At 37.6% G+C, this 17,147-nt stretch overlaps 1 protein-coding gene across 7 annotated transcripts in view; it reads right to left on the bottom strand.

The window, feature by feature from the left end:
- PPHLN1 (periphilin 1) overlaps nucleotides 1-17,147 on the bottom strand; it is a 72,759-nt gene that overhangs the window by 18,588 nt on the left and 37,024 nt on the right. For all 7 annotated transcript variants that reach the window (XM_010574061.1, XM_010574064.1, XM_010574063.1 and 4 more), the window contains 2 exons: nucleotides 16,519-16,638; nucleotides 13,771-13,911 (listed from right to left, as the gene is read on the bottom strand). In XM_010574061.1, the coding sequence (XP_010572363.1) occupies nucleotides 13,771-13,911; nucleotides 16,519-16,638 (261 nt within the window). The remainder of the gene's footprint in view (nucleotides 1-13,770; nucleotides 13,912-16,518; nucleotides 16,639-17,147) is intronic.

Genomic DNA, 17,147 nt, shown 5'->3' with positions numbered 1-17,147 from the left:
CAGGAAACAGAATCTTAAGAGTTTATCTTTGCTTCTGATTTTAGCAAAAACATAGTTGCAAGAGAACATCCTTCAACAGCAATGTAAGAAAAAGGAAAAATTGTACAATGGGCTTTAATTATGCCTAATAGTACCTTGGAGAAAAATTATGAAAAGTGTTTAAAAATTAATCAGGGCATTTTTTACTTATGGCTAGACCTACACTTGGGTAAGAAGATTAATAATTTCATTAAAAACTAATTTTTACATTGAGAAATTATTCATATAGGTTTTATTTGTAGTTGATGAGAAATACGGTAAACTGAACCAAACGGACAACAGAACGATCAGCAGTGACGGACGTGTTTATCAAATTGTTCAGTAAGCGATTCCAGGTACTTGACACGGGAACGCTGCATTTTCCGCCTTACGATCGATTGTAGCTTCCTGCAGATGCCTCAAGGGCATCCAGAGGGGAAGACACCCAGCTGGAAGCACCTGACTGCTCCCCACTTGTTTCTGGCACCAGAAATAGCAACCAGTTTTCTTGCATGATGTAGCGTCTCCACCCTCCAGCCAGGGAGAAACTCCACTGCATTTGCCCATGGGCTTTAGAGCTCCTGTGGAATTAATTCCCATCTCCACCCATGTTCCTCTTGTTCCCCATCTCATTCTTTTCCCCACCCTCTTGGCTGCAGCTCCTGATCGTGGCAGAAATCTTTTTTTCTTCAACTGCAAGTCCAGTCCCACCCTTGCTCATTGCTTCCCACACTCCCAATTCCCAACCCTACCTCTCCTGTCACTACAAATCCTTTCATCTCTTCCAGATTTCCTCCACCCTCCGATTCAGAGGTCACTTCATTCCTCAGCTAGACACAGTTCCACTCTGCCTCTTCCTCAGAAACTCTTGCATCCTTTTCGCCCTGCCTTCTGGGTGCTCTCCTGCATCCAAGTCCTCCTCCTATCTTTCCTTTGCCACAGTCCACCTCTCCATAGAGAAGGCACTTTGACAGGAAGATTCCTAACTTGGCATTCACATGCCTTCCCACACCGGTTTCTCTCCTTTCAACTGTGTGAAAAAAACCGAACTTTTGCTGCGGGTGGAGGGATGCACCACTCATTGCCAAGAGCTGGGGAAGGTACAGTCTCCATCCCCTTGCTCGGGGAGCTATGGGTGACACTGTCCCACCAGTAGAAGTCATCTAATGACGCGTTTCGAGGAGGCTGCATCCAGCTCACCGGTCCCCCCAAAAGAACAAAGAAACATCTTTTTATCTTAAACCCTAACAGTCTTTGTTGCAACTTTCCTATTCAGTGGCAGCTAACAGATGCATTCAACAGGGCATTCAGCTTTACTTCACAGCGAGTTGTGCCTTGCTGTGGGAATATTGCTCCATAACTGCACACTTCCAGTTCTCAATCACATTAGCTGACAGGCAATAAATAGGTAAAACATTCAGAAATCTTTTGATCTTCACTTTCCTAAAGTGCAAATACGTTAATGAAATCTAAGAGATGAGAGTTTGAATTAAAAGGGACCATTTAGTTTATAAAACTGAGATATCTCACTACCAAAAATACTGGTTATTGTGACTGCTCTCTCCTCTCAAGATCTACTCAGGAACTTTAGGGGCTGGAGCGGCTGGGTACCAGCTTGGTTCCCAGCTAGATCAAAATTCAGCTCCAAGAGGCTGGCTGGAAGAAGCTGTTATGAGGGTGTCTAGTGATGCACTAGTGCTCCCAAATGAGTACATTCTCCAAAGTACGTAGAATCAAGGCTACTGAAGCTAGAAGATGGTGAGGTATCCTAAAGGAAGAAGACAGTTCTGGTCCTGGCAGCTTTAGATAGAAATTAAACAGAAATATTTTTAAAAGTTTTAGCTTCCCTATGATGAAAATAAATAGTTACTATGCAAATACCACCAAAGACTATAGCTTTCTATAGATATCTGCCTGATGATTAAATAACTTTGAGTGTCTAAGGCAGTGCTTTCAAGATACTGAACATTCAGAGACGGTAGTGGCTCGACATATAACACAGCATGGGTACTCACTTGTGGCAGCAGGCACGTTTAAGGAACCACACTGTGAATAAGAGAATTGGTTAAAGAAGTATCTGCAAACTTTTCATTCTTTTTCCTGATCTGATTCATAGCCAGGCCCCACAAAGACTACTGTGCCAGCACAGGGACGTGATTTCTTAAACTATGGCTGCCACCAAACTCTTTGTTATGTGCAGCTGAGGTCTGCAATGGTACAAGTTGATCTTTTTGTTTTGTTTTTTGAAGCAACTGCAGCACTTGCTTAAGGGGACTTTCTGATGTCTAATGAGATGCAATCATATTACAGTCTTTCTCCACTGGAACTCTTACAGTTTCTGCTACTGCCTGTTTTCATAAAGCTTGTAACAACTAATCATCTTGGTTTATGCCTAAATTGAATTTAGTTGAAACCTGACAACAGAGTCAAAAGATACACAGCACAGATACTCTGCGATTGCATAAGCTAGTTTCTCCAGGAAGCCAAGCTAAAAAAAAAGGAATAAAATGGGCAAATTTCCAGTTGAAGATGATCACTGAAAAGCTTGTGTCAGCATACCCTAATCTATTTCTGATTTTCTGTTTAAAAATGCTTATGCAGAGATTTATTTAGGTAGCACATGACCAAAAAAGTTCATATATAAATTATCTACTATACTAAGGTGGTAAACTGCTTGTGGGGAGTAATTATGGTCAAGTAAGTACACATAGTACTCACATAAGTACAACATTTTATGTTGCAATGAAACCAAGTATTTAAGCTATCTAGGGGGCAGGAAAGGGGGAAAGACTGCTAGCAAGGCAATTAAACCATGGAGAAACAGTATCAAACCCATCTATTAAAGGTTATTAGTGTCATTCAGAGCAATATTCGAAGTTCAATAGTTCAGAAAATTAATGTATAAACAGTTCTTCTCAAGAAGCATGAGAAGCTAAAGAACCATGAACGACATGACCCACTTGATTTTGTCAGTATTCAACTTCTGTGATAAGTCAGGTTGACTCTATTAGCCTTTCGAAGTCGAAGTATCAAGGTAAAACAGGCACACTATAACCTTTGTCCTGTGGAGAATCTTGACCCTTGTTTTTCTGCCATATTTTGTGAAGCATGCCATTGTGATATCCATTCTAGTGTATGTCCAGACAATCAATGAGGTCTGAAAGTCACAACATCAGTGCAAGTAAGAGTCAAACAAAACAGGAAAGTGATCCTCGTGGGTCAGTGATAAATGATGATGTGCACTAGTCATTTACACCCCAAGATAAAAATCTAATGTTTTTATAATCTTAACTAACAGAAGAAGCACATGCATAAACAACTTGTGCAACAAAAGATTTTTTCCCATATCATTTAGGAAAGTTAGTTCCCAATTCTGATGCCTTTTGGAATTACCTTTCTAAAAGTAATAAAACTATGCAAAAGAACCATAAGATTACCTTGTATTTTACAGGTCAGAGCAAATGAATACTTTCTGTGCCAAGTTTTTATGATACAAACCTATACAATAAATGCTATATGCACTCAAAATAATTTGAGCAAAACCCATATAACGGTCCTCTATAAGTTGTAGCCTTTTCATTTTAAATAATTTGCTTGCTTTCCAAATGCCAGCCAATTAATGGCTGTCAAATCACTAATGTTGACAGAAAAGAACAAGCTATTAAAAAAAATGTAGCCTACCCATCTTTAAAACATACTGAGTTTAACCTGCTCAGTGAAACAACTGCCAGAGAAAGAAGATACCAGGCTAGGCACTGAGATACAGATTATAAAAAGAAACTTAAGAACCAGGTCGCAAATACAACCTGTCACCAAAGTGTCTTTGGTCACAGATGATCCTATATTTATACATGAATCAGTGTTGTATACAAATCAGATTACAAATGAATTAGAGGATTAAACTACATGCACCAGCAAAACTGACATCTACAAAACAAGTTTCTGTTACATTAAGATCAGCCCTACAGTCTGTAAAAGACACACAAACCCCCATAAAACTGCAGATTCACACTTCCCTACCTACAGGTTGTCTGTGTGCTACTCTTCTGTCGCTGCCTACTCCAACCTCCTGAGGCCTAAAAGCTCGTCAGTGCAGGAGAAATGAAAAACCACCTTCCATGCCCAACGTCACGTCCCTCCTGTCACCTACCTTCCTACCACTACCTTTCATTTGCCACTTACCAGGGGTTTTTGCACATTCGCTCAGTTACCACCTTCCCAGCATCACATATGGTTTCATGAAACCTTTCCTTCGTGACACTGTTCTCCGTTTGCCCTACATACCTCCTGTTTTAAGCACCGCTTGGATTTCTGCTTCATCTCTAAGTCTTTCAGAAGATCAACGCTCAGACCGTATTGGGAATACTGATAGAGCTGATGTGCAATCAGTGTTCGGGGTGGGAGGAATAGATGCTAGACAGTAGTTCTTTGAGCTAGGGCTATTTCTGAGGCCATTTACATTTCTGGATCTAATTATTAGATATGTGGGGCTGATCCTCTTCTCATTCTGTTTCAATCCAGGAAGCAGCAGGTTTCCCCAGTAGCAATGCTGAAATATTCCTCCAAAATTTAAAAGATGCCTTGATCAAGACACGGTAGGTTATAAGAAAGAAAAATGCTAAAAAGTTAGAAGTTTAAGCCTCAGTTCATTGAGCCAACTAAGAGAGAATTTTATCTTCCACCCTTAAAACAGTTCAAAAATAAAATCAAACAACACTGCTAAAACCACCTCTCAAGTCCACTGACACCCTTCTGTTAAAGCAAGAATAAGTTGGAGACAATGTTGGAGAGGAGGCTCTCCCTATCCTCTAAATTAAATTCAAGTTACTAAAACCAACAACAACGGAACCTCAACAACAACAACAACCCCCCAAAAAACAATAATCCTTACTCCCACGGAAACTACTGCCTTTATCAAGGCTCAGACTATTCAGCATTTCTGATTTTGTCCTTCAGCTTTCTCACGAGGCTCGCCAGTGTCAATTCTGCTTATCCTTCCAAGCATCTTAACTTCTGACACTTTTTTCAGCAGGCAATTTCTCATAATTAGTTCCTAATTACATATCAAGGCCCACACATTTTTAGAGTTTCTTCTGTTCCTAATGCCTTTTCCAATGCTGTTTACACTCATCGTCTCTTGAAACTAATCTTTCTTCTTCCTAGCCTACTCGGTATTACAGTTTCCAGGTCTTCTTTCATCCTGTCGTTCAGTTCTTCTGGTTTCTCACAACAGAACAAGAAATTCTAAATCAATCAAGCAATCACTGCTAGCTGTTGATTGAAAAAATACTATTTAATGGACAACTCCCTAGATTTTCAGTTTATCTGACCAAAAAGTGGATCTTGTCTTTCAGATTTGAACAGCTGGGCAGTGAGTGAAACAGGTACAACCTTCTTTCACATTTTTTTTTTGGTTTCAACGAAGTCCAGCAATTTTATCAAGTACCTAACTACTAACCCTCTCTCATTTAAGTTTTCCAGAGATCTGCCATCAAATTATAACATCTGTCAACAATCCACATTAAACAGTCCTCTGAGATCTTGCAATCTGCAGTACTGCTTGATCACATAAATTAAGGGCCACCACATCAAATACTGTATCAACGACTACATTTATCAACAGGTTGAGTCCCCAGCATTCACCAACTTCAAAATTATGTGCTCAGCACGGGCCAAGAACTGTTTACATTAAAAAATGTAAGGCAAAATAAACCGTCAAACACAAAATCTTCCATAGACAGGTAGTGATAGAAAGCTAAAGGTGAGTTCTATCTAATGCATTCAAGTCTCTCTAAGAAATACCCTACTGTTACTGGATACATGAGTACATTCCTGGTGTTAAGTTCTCTTAAACGTATTGCCCTATGAGCTTTGCATATTAAATAACACTCACTTTTTATCAGCTTTCCAATGAAAAAACCTGCTGGCAAAAAGCTGAAATGTGGTAATACACTTCCTTATTAAACTATACCTTCAGGTGGTGAAGTAAAATGAGTGAGTTGCGCTGATTTTGCATATGCAGCAGTTTGTAATTACGAACACTGCAGTGCATACCAAATAACCCATTAACGTCCATGTAAAGGGAAGAGAACATAGCCGAACAAATGGAAAGTGAAGGACTGCAACTTTTAAAGCATGGTGACCCTAACACAAGAAAAGGAAAGTAGCTAAAGTTTTCACATCCTTTTACAAGTATCCTGCTTTAAATCAATGTATTTATAAGGAGAATTGATGATACTATGAAGATACTGACCAAAAGCTTTTATATTCTCCATCTTGCAGTTTCATAATCATGAAAATGCAGATTTCTAACAAACAGCTCAGATTTAGAAAATTGAAAGATCCCAGCACAAAAAAGACTTAAGGCAAGTGTGAACTATAAAGATGCAAAAAAACATAATAACTTAATTGATTTGATTTTGCCATGGTAAAAATTAAAGAGGTCTAGAATAAATAATAAAAGACAGTAGAAAAGTCAGTGAGTCAGAATTAATATGGAAGAAAAAGTGCCTAAGAATGTGTAAAAAGTAATAAATTACTTGACTTGTATATAAGGAGAGGGGTACCGATAAAAGCAAACTAATAAACCACAAAAGAATGAAACAAGATCATAGGCAGATGATATCATTAAGTAAAGGAATCATCATCAATTTTTCTGAGAAGCCTAAGGCAAAATACCAAGACCTGAGACAAATGTTTTCTTGATTAGGAAAAAATAAATTAAACACACTTAATTGCATTTTACATTTAAATAAAGCAAACATAAGCTCAGTGGAGGCATGATACATACTATGCTACCAACCAAATTAGACTGATGATGAGTCCATCATTAAGGCCTTGCTACTGTGTATTAAGTACACAAGGCTTGAAGGACAACAAAAAAGCTAGGAGGGAACCAAAATCTGCAGCTTCCCCATCTTTTACTCTCATCTGGCCTGTTACTCTTGTCTGGTCTACTCCCGTCAGAAATAAAGCATGTCTGACCTCATCCATAATCAGAAATAATCCTTTAATGTGTTTTCTAGCTACTGTTCCAGTTCCTTCAGCTCACTTAACTTACCTACCTCTTAATTCATATTTTAATTAGGGGATTTTTTTTCTAACCTAGATATTTTTGCCTGAAATGAGCAACAGCACAAGCAGACCAACAACCTAATCTAAGGAAACAGTAGCCTGTTTCCCTGGCTCAGCTGACATTGAAAGAAAAGGTACACCCAAGGCCCACTTTGACAGCCTCTTTCATTCCCTCCTGGATTCCCATTAGTCCAATTTATTCATTAATTTATTTTACAACAACTGCTAAAACTTAAATGTCTAATCTAACATATCCAGAACTTATAAAACTTTTCTGATATACTTACCACAGCTTCTCATTAGCTTATTCCTAGCCAAAATGCAGAAGCTACCTCATATTTACATCCTCTTTCACCCTTACACTTTTGAAGCACTGTAAAACAGTTTTGTTTGAAGCAAAACAAAACTAGCAATGGACACGGGAGGGGTTGGGGGTGAGGACGAAGGCATACAGTATACTTCCATACATTACAGAAACTGTAACTTTTATCATGACAGAAATGCCTGTATATTTTTTTATGGTCTGCTATTAAACCCAAAACTTTAAGTAAGTCCTTGCGATGTAAAGTTCCACTTTGTGAGCTGTCAGTCTTCTCTTAGAGCAGCACCTCTAGAGAACCGAGTCCCATTAAAAAGTGTTAAATACACACAAAGGCAATTCAGTTATTGCTATATAGATCTTACCAGAACAAGAGATGTGACAAAGCGGGAGAACAAGAAACAGTTCTTCTAAAACTACACACAGCTAAACTAAAAACTACAGCTGCTAAAACCTAACTGTTTTTCTTAACTGCAACTTCTAGGCCAAAGATTTAAGTAGTTTACCTAAAAAATGAAAGCAGTTAGACAGCAGGTCTGGAAAGAGAATCTGGACAGCCTGTTGACCCAGTCACAAACCAATTTTTCCTTCTTTCCATGCACCGTATCTATCAAGTTTCAAATGCAAGCTTTAGAAAAATCTGTGATTTTCAGCATCTTCCACCAAGAAGGCTGTCCAATTAGGCTAACAGTTCATTAATACAACTGAGGGCTGTTAACAAGTAATATTAATTTAGAAAGTCAAGTAAACAAATGTTTGAACATATATTATTCTGCTGAACGTTTAAAAATATTGTTGAACTGAAAGCATGCAGTCAGCCAGTAATTCCATTAAGAAAAAAAGCATTCATGAATGTATTAATTCCTATGCTTCCTTCTTAGATGCCAGAGCTCTGTGGTAATAGACAAATTGAGGTCTGAGTGTCAAATCTCATTCAGAAACTTAAAGGTTTGATTTTTTGCCAAAATCAAGGAAGGTACTTGGCTCGTTTGGTAAAATTTGTCTTCAGAAAATAATAGATTTTCATAGGAAACCCATGTCACTTCAACTTGCATATGCAACATTTAAGAAACTGGACACATAATAATGGACTAATTAACACAGTGTTGCAGACTTGATGTCTAGACAAGATAAGACATTTCAAGAATCCCTGCTACTCATGCTCATAAAGGAACAACAAAGAGATAGCCTTTTGTGTAACACCAACGCTGAATCGCTCCAATTGTGAATTTAATACCAGGGACATATTTGTCATCACTTCCGAAAAAACCCACACTTCAGCACATTATGTGCTAAAAGCATAAGCTGATCCTTAACTATATAAAAACAGAAACTAAATAACTCCAAAACAATACTTTAATGTATACTGCATGTTATTAAATGCAAAAATATTAAAAAGCGCATGAAATTGTTACATCAGCAACCTATGGACATTCATTGACCTTGACAGCCAATGCAAAATTCTCTGCTACACTGTTTTCAAGTACCCAGACCAATCTTTTAAACACCTATTTAATGGGCTTCTACCCACTGTGCTCAGACAACATGTAACACCAAATTTCAAAATTATAATTGTGGAGGAAAGATGGAAAGGCATATTCAAAGGAAACACCTAGCTTAAAAAAAACCAAAACACAAAAACACCAAAACAACCCAGAAAGCTAATTAGCTCACTTTTTTTTTTCCTAAACTCTCCAAAGTTTCTGATTGCTTAGAAGTAGAACACTGAAAGCCACATCATGGATCTAGACCGTACTTTATGGGATATATCAAAACATGAAACGCACATTAACACTGCAGAATTTTCATTCGCTGCAAAGAGGCACAAAGATGTAAAAGAAGATGCAGTTTTCCCAGTACCGGCCACGCAGAAGTGCCAGGAAAGATCCTGTCCTACCAACCACAAAGTGGCAGAGCCAGGGGGTCCCAGGAACTCAACCCTTCCCCGAGAGCAGCTGAGCCCAACTCTAGGCAGAGCACGACCCGAGGGGCAGGCGAGGCCAGCCAAAAGCAGGGGACCACAGCAAGGAGCCGGGATTCCGCAGTTCACGGATGGGGAGAGGAAACTGCCAAGAGGAGCAGGGAGCAAAAACCCCGTCGTTGGCGGAAAGAAAGTCTGTTCTGGAGAACAGCACGCAGGACTGCGACGGCAGCTGAGCTCAGAGGGAGAGCGGTGAAACACCGACACGGGCTGTCCAGAGAAACGCGGGAGTCTGCCTCACTGGAAATATTCAGGACCCAACTCGACTGACCTGATCTAAGGCTCCGTTTCAACAGAAGATTGGCCCAGGCGAGGCCAATCTGGATGTTTCCATGGTACTGTCACTATGCCTGTCATTTCAAAGATGAGACCAGGATTCTGCGGTCCCAGCTCGGAAATGTTCTCAGGCGCCTGTTCACCTTCAACCGTGTTCGTCCTTCCAAAGTAATATTGGCAGACTTCAAATTAAACATATGCTTTGGAGTTTTTCTAGTTTGGGAGTCACACAAATAATTCTTGGCTCTGTTCAAACAGTGTTCGGATTTTTCCAAGCCTTTACCCATGAGCACAACTTCCATTCTCTCTCTATGTTAATACTTGCAAAGCAACTGCAGACTCTTAAAAGATAGTCACTAAATACCAAACAGCAACTAGCACTTGTTTGATGATTTTTGCCCTGCCATAGTCAGCACACAAAGAATTTTATTTTTCTTCAAATTACAGTATTTTACATGAATGCTTGCAGTAAGTCCCCCATCAAACAAATAACAAACAAATATTTGGTTGATGAGCCAGAGCGACCATTTACAATCACGTTCCATTTAAAATTCTGAATTTGGTGACTGTGTTACTGTAACTCAGAGGAAAGGTACATTAGTACCCTCTGGGTACTGTAACTACGAGGAAAGGTAGAGGGAACTTTACAAAAGAGTGATAGGAGCAACACGTAACAGAGATGGACTTAAACAGAACACCTGTATGAATATTTCATTCAATTGCTTAAGGGATTTTTTGTTGTTTTTTCTTAAGAGAAATAACAGACTGTATCACAAGCTGCCACCCCCGCTCCCGCCCAGGGCATCAGGCTGCCTGTTTCTCTGCTGTACAGCAATGAATTTGCTCATTGCGACACTGTACGTGTTCTGTCAGCACTGGTTTCTGCCTCTGGGTTTATTAAAAGTACATATTTGGAAAATTTTGTTCTTTTTCCTGGTTGGGGCTGTAGAGACAGATGGATATGGAGAGGACAAAGCAAAGAGGGCTTTATCAGGAGTTTGGAATAGCAAGAATACCTGGGACTCAGGATGAGAATAAATATGAACTGAAAAGGAAACATCACTAGATCTGGTGCTCCAAGAGAAAGCAGAAAAACTTGGGAAACATTAGCAGAAGAGGTCTGATGGGTCAAGCCTTCTAACGAAGCCTCACTTTCTCAAACACTAGCTGGACCCTCACCAATTCTTAGACACATACCCAGTGGTACAAGAAGTTATTTCTACCCCGATTGATTTATTTATTTGTCTAAAATACTTTAATAGCTGTCCAGTGAAAACTGAAAACCAATCTTTCGGGAATCTTGCTTTGCAGAAGGATTACAGCTTCACCATTTTTGCAGCTTAACTCTTTGCAATAAATATTTTATTTTACTAATCCTTCCATAAAATTACATTCCAGAAATAATACATTAAAACTAGGTATTCAGAAGCTATTTTAAACACCTGAATGAAATTCAACTGGAAAAAAGTCCATAGAACAAAAATTTTTTTCCGCTGTTATTTGAGTCTTCAAGACAAATAATCAGAAACAAATTATGAAAAGGCTTTCTTATAAATGTATTCTATATTTCATTATCAAGTCAGTCTTCCTATTCCTAAAGTGTATTATAGCCTACAGTTCACTTTTAAGGTTTAAATGTTACATCTATACAAACAATATAGCATGACTAGCCATAGTGTTAAATTTGCATGTTAAGGACTAATTTTACTGTGCAAAACCCAGAAACATACTTTCAGTTAAACAGTAGTAAAATCAGTATAAATTATATTGAGAAGTTCACCCAAAAAACCTTTAGTAAGAAGTTTACCACAGGACTGCAAATTTAGTTTGCATTCCACTCTTTGCTCCCTCTCTTATTCTTTGTCAAAGGCAGAGAACTCGAGCCATATAGAATTAAACCAAATTTACTTTTACATGGTGACAACTCGAAGTCAACGGAACACTGTATACATTTCTACAGAGAGACTACTCCCATATACAGTAGGAAGATTCACAGTATTTCACAATTATGAAAATTGTCAGGACTATCGTAACAATAAGTTTTCTGGATTTTTTTTTTTTTAATTGCTAAAGCAAAAGTTACTTTTCAACATTTATCTGAAAAGCATATAGGTAATTTTACAGTCTTAATTTTAGATTATTAAATACATATCTTGTCTAACCTTCAACAAATTCACAGCACCTGATTTTAGAAAAAAATATGCATCTCATTCAGTTGTATAAAATGTATTGAAGATGCTTCCTGTATCACTCTAAAATCTTATTTTAATTCTGCGGAAGCTGACAGCTTCAATATTCAAATCAACAACAGGAGAAACTGGTTCTACGAAATCCAAACCTTTTTAAGTTATTCCTCAGGCTTTTCTGAGCTAAGTTCCTAAAAGTATTCTGTTTTACAGAGCATAATCTAGATTTCTTTCGAGATAAGTGCAAACTCTACCAAACACAATAACATTAGATCATATTGAAAACAACATTTGTTTTTTATGCCCAAATTTTCATCTGTTTTCACTATAAGCCTGTCCTTATGACCTAGGGAAAATAAACCAATCACAGATTCACCAGCATCAGGCTAAATAATCACAACTGCTATTTTTTTTTAAATCCGCTCCTTGTCTTCAGTTGTTTCAGTTTGTCATTTTTAAATAGTCCTAAGTTTATGCATTTGGTAGTAGCTGATGTAGGCCACGTACGGCCTGGAGATCAGACACACAGGGATGAACAAACTGCATCGTGACCCTCATAGCCACAGCGTGCTCTGGTTTACCCCATCCCAGACAGACCCAGCACACATGCAAAGCCATGCTCACCAGGAAAAAGTCAACATCAAAAAAAAAAAAAAAAGAAGCAAAAACAATTCAGTAGAATTGACATCAACAGAAGTTGTTTTTCAAGTGTCAAGAAAAAAGGGAACAACAGTGTTACGGCACAGGATACGGACTCACAAGCAACGAGGTCCGCTACAAGTAAGACGGAAAACTAAAGACTTAGAATAAGCTTATCTCAAACAAGACCAGAGACCTATTTTCTTGAAGATGTTATTATAAGATAATCACGAGGGGGAAAAGTGATCTATATTTCCCTTCCACCCACCCCAGGCATACACTGTAAATCAGGGCAAGTTTGAAGAAAGTAATCTCTTTCTCCCACACAAATTATAAACTTTAAATGCAATTTCTAGAGTTGGGCAAAGCTGCACTTACATCAGAAAGATCAAGTCAGAAAAAATCTCCAACCTCTCCATTTAAAGTAACAAAAATATGGAAACAAAACATTTCAATTGTTTATGACAAATGAAATTGAAGGTTATTGTAGATAATTTCCTCACTGTGAGGTGACATGATATTAAAAACTAATACACAAATAAACTTCCATTGAACCTCTTCAAAAACTCAATGTTACAAGAGTAACAGAAATCTTGTTTGTATTAAGTCAAGCCCCAAGTACTCAACACAAAAGAGAAAAAGAATAGAAATTTTGAACACAATATCCCTCCCTCATCTAGATACAAAACACTGTAGTCAAAGCAAAACTTAAAGGTTCTTAATCTTCAGAGAATGACAAAGGCACTGAGATACAAAGCTGACTTAAAAAAAAAAAAAACAACAAACAAAAAAACAAACAGAAAACCACAACACCCCCCTCCCCCCGGCCACCTTCCCCCCCAACCAAAAACCCCAAACAGGCAGCTTTGAGTGTTCAGTCCCAAGCTGTGTATATTTAAGTTCAGGAAATTACAGTGTGAAAGTAATTTTTGATAACTTGATCTCACATAAAGCCTTACTTTTAAATTACACTTGAAATTATTTGTATTATATTTGATTTTAAAACAATTATTCAAAGGAGCAGTCATTTCCTTGGCTTGCAAAATAGCAGGTATTGCATGTAAATTACAGAAAACTACCATTAATTCCCATGTGCAGGTAAATGCCATGCTTCTTCAGAATTAAACAGATGGGGATGTTAGCATCACATCACCTCAAGAAATCCGATTACATTCATATTACACTCCAAGAAAGAGGAAAAAGTAAATCAACATATTCTACCAGATCGAACCATTACACAGGTACTGTGTGAGTGACAAAACGCCAAGAGGACTCACCCGTTCAATCTCCTTTGTCTTAGTTGCAATTGCTTTTGAGCGACCAAGAAGCTGGCCATCCTCATATAATTCCTTACTATCTGTTATATTTGTTTCTGTTTCCTCTGCTTGTTCGATGTATAATGGAGCTGAAGATCCAGCCTTTATATAAAAAAAAAAAATCAGTTTTGAGAGCAAAATAAAAACCTCAAAGTGAGAGCAAAAATAAGAACCCAAATACAGTCATTCAGTTAGATATGAGTTTGCTCATCAAGACTATTAGTGAAGTATTATTGCTACTATCTACAATCTAACAGATACAGAAATATGGATTTTAAACACATAGAGAACATGACATCATAAAAAAAACCCCTGTGACTCAGTCTTAACTGTGTAAAGACAATGATGTCAGATAACCTTTACCTGCCCTTCTGCTGAGAAGAACTTGTATATGTGATATTTACAACACCAACTAGCAAGAAAAATCCACAATGAAAGTGGGATTCATTTTCTGGGAAAGGATAAAAGTAACAAAATCAAAAGGTAAACAGGCATCGACAAAATCAAAATGCTGTCAGAAAGAACTCTTGCAGCATTCAGGACCACAGGTTGAATATTAAACAGAGAGACCTATTGTATAGCAAAAGCAAACATGCGCTTAGAGGATTCCTGATAATACGAGAAATCTTACTGAAGTACCAAAATTGTAAAAGCTTCCCTCTAAACCAGAAATTAAGACAGTATCCCTGCACCAAAGAAATCAGACTCCCACTCCAAGGAGTCTATATAGAAGATGTAAAAAGACAAGAAATTACTACAGCATATTTCAATCCAATATTATGGAACAGATTTGTAAAGTAGTAAACTATTTTTATTTTTTTTTTTTACAAAATAAGATTTGAGAATTGAAGAAGATGCATAAAAGTATGTTCTACTATTCAAAAATAAAGAGGTAGAGAATCTTAAGACTTAACTAATGTGAAAGAGAAAAGCATTAGACACACACACACACAAAAAAAAAAAGCTTAAGCTCCTATAGGCATCTGCTCAAAACTTAGCAGCAATATAAACCAGTAAGATTGCATGCCAAATCTTGTTACTCAGTAAATCATGAAACCCCTGAGAATGAGTAAAGGCTGCGAAAAAGTTCAGTACAACACAAAGTTCAGCTATTAAGCACGATGTAAGATAAACTGGAAAAAGCTAAAGACTGTTGCAATTCATACATGACAGCCTACTAATCAAAGTGAGAAGTATCCTTTCTTCTAGGACTCAGAATGAGATGCCTCACCTCCTTTGTTAGCATTGCTGTTGCACGCTTTCTTAGTCAATAAACCATCTCAGACTCTGCCATAATCAATTGCAATTCTTTAATTTTGAATCTTTCTTTATTTTGAATCTTTTTGCCACTGCAATTTTCTCTGAGGCACAGCGAGAGCTTTAAACAACTCTTCTCCATATGGCCCACTGTTCTTTCCTTCCTTGCATTACCTTCCACTCATCAAGAACAGGAGTGACATTTCTCTTCACGGTTACTCTCCTGAACCTCTCAGAAATGTCCATGCATATATTCTCCTCCGTATGGCATCCTCACTCCAACCTCCCTCCCCCCTTTTTTTTTTATTTTTTTTTTTTTCCTGGAGGGAAACGAACAGGTTATTTATCCAACTGGATCTTCCTGTCCAGTACCAAGAAGCTGCTGATGCACTCAGCCATTACATCAATGGACAGGACTTAAAAGTTCAGATAAATATGGATCCAGTGAGTTCATTTCTATAATCAAGCCCTTAGGTTCCACAAGCATGAAATACAAGGAGGAAATCTGATGCTTCCCAAGATGCTTTTATTTTCCCTCAAATTATTTACAAACAAATATAAAATACAAAGCCATTAAAGTTTAAGACACATGACTTTGTAAAGTAGGTACTATTTTGTTTTTGTAACAGTGCCTCTGAAGTTGAAGCAAAGTGAGAGTTGAAGATGAAGTGATCACAGAATTAAACCAGACTATTTTACAAAAAGACATTACATGACATTTTGTTTGTTTTAAACAACAAATACATCTTCCACTAACATAGCAGAATCCAAAAAAGACATCCTATCCAAGAGCAGCATAACAAAACAAAGACTGAAAAGGGCTATAATCATACCTCAATATAGCAAGGGGTAGAAGACAAGGAGGGGCAAGAACAGATGGGTATAAACTGGTAATTAATGTCGATTATTAATGAAATACAGATTCTGGAAAAAAAACAACCTACCCACTGTAGTACCAAGGCAAAAGCTTAATTTTTAATATAGAGGAGGACTGCTTTCTGAAAAAGAATACATGACATGGCAGGTTGACATGGCATGGAACTGAACTCAGTAAACCAAGTTTCTCTTCCAGTCTTATGTTTTACATGTACACTTCTATTTTGACTCAGAAGTCACCTGCTAATTTTAAGGAGTTCAGCAGGGATACAGACTTACACTAGCACAAGAGCTCCTTGGAGAACCCCTGGGAGAGCTGGAGCCTTATTTTGTCAGTTGTAGTTCAACATGAATTTAAATTATGCTAACAAAACCTACTGTGGTTTTGTGTATTTTTAAAAATAAATAAATCACAAGGCTTTAGTCTCCCTCTCACTCCCTTTCAACAAACATTTAATAGCATAGGCAGACAATTTCAGGGGTAAGTCAGAAAATGTGCCTTTCAGGAGAGTACAGAAAAACAAGAGTCTATTGTTGTAACACTTTAAAATAAATCGATTAATAATCCTGTCTTACATCATACTCTGTTATTTCAGGTATATTGCTTTCATCGGCCTTCTCTGACTTTTCAGCTGCCCACTTGCTTGCAGCTTCTGCAAGTTCCTTTTCCGATAGTCTGTTGCTCTTATCCAAGGCCTGCACAAAAACGTTATAGTCAAGGTTTAACATGAAATATATTTACACATGGCAAAACATCTTCAAAGCTAAAATAAACAGTTATTCAGATCCTCAAAACATTTTAAAATAGGAAATAAGGAAGCTGAAGCTATTTCATTTGCCTACTGATTTCTTTAAAAAGAAAAGTGCATGGGGAGAGAGCAGAGATAAAAGAGAGAGGAGAAAAAAAGATAAATCACTGAAGTTCAAAAAAAAAAAAAAAAAGGCACCATACTGTCAGAATCAGTTTTATTAAATTCACGGGACAGAAATAACAGAAACATTATTTGAGACCAGTTGAGTTTAAAGAGACATGGATCAAATGGGCACTAAGAAGTCAGATACAAGTGTGCAGTGATCTAATAATTCAATGTGATTTTCAAGCATAAAAGGTTGTAACTAATTTAAACTAAACCATTAAATACTGCGTAGGGTATAAATCCCAAGCTAATTAGGGACAAAAAGTATTTTATACATACTTTAAATGA

The sequence above is a fragment of the Haliaeetus leucocephalus genome, unplaced genomic scaffold, assembly GCF_000737465.1.
Source record: "Haliaeetus leucocephalus isolate CR32 unplaced genomic scaffold, Haliaeetus_leucocephalus-4.0 Scaffold406, whole genome shotgun sequence".
Classification (NCBI taxonomy): Eukaryota; Metazoa; Chordata; class Aves; order Accipitriformes; family Accipitridae; genus Haliaeetus; species Haliaeetus leucocephalus.
Note: the sequence above shows the minus strand (reverse complement) of the source record. Positions and strands in the feature narration are given on the sequence as shown.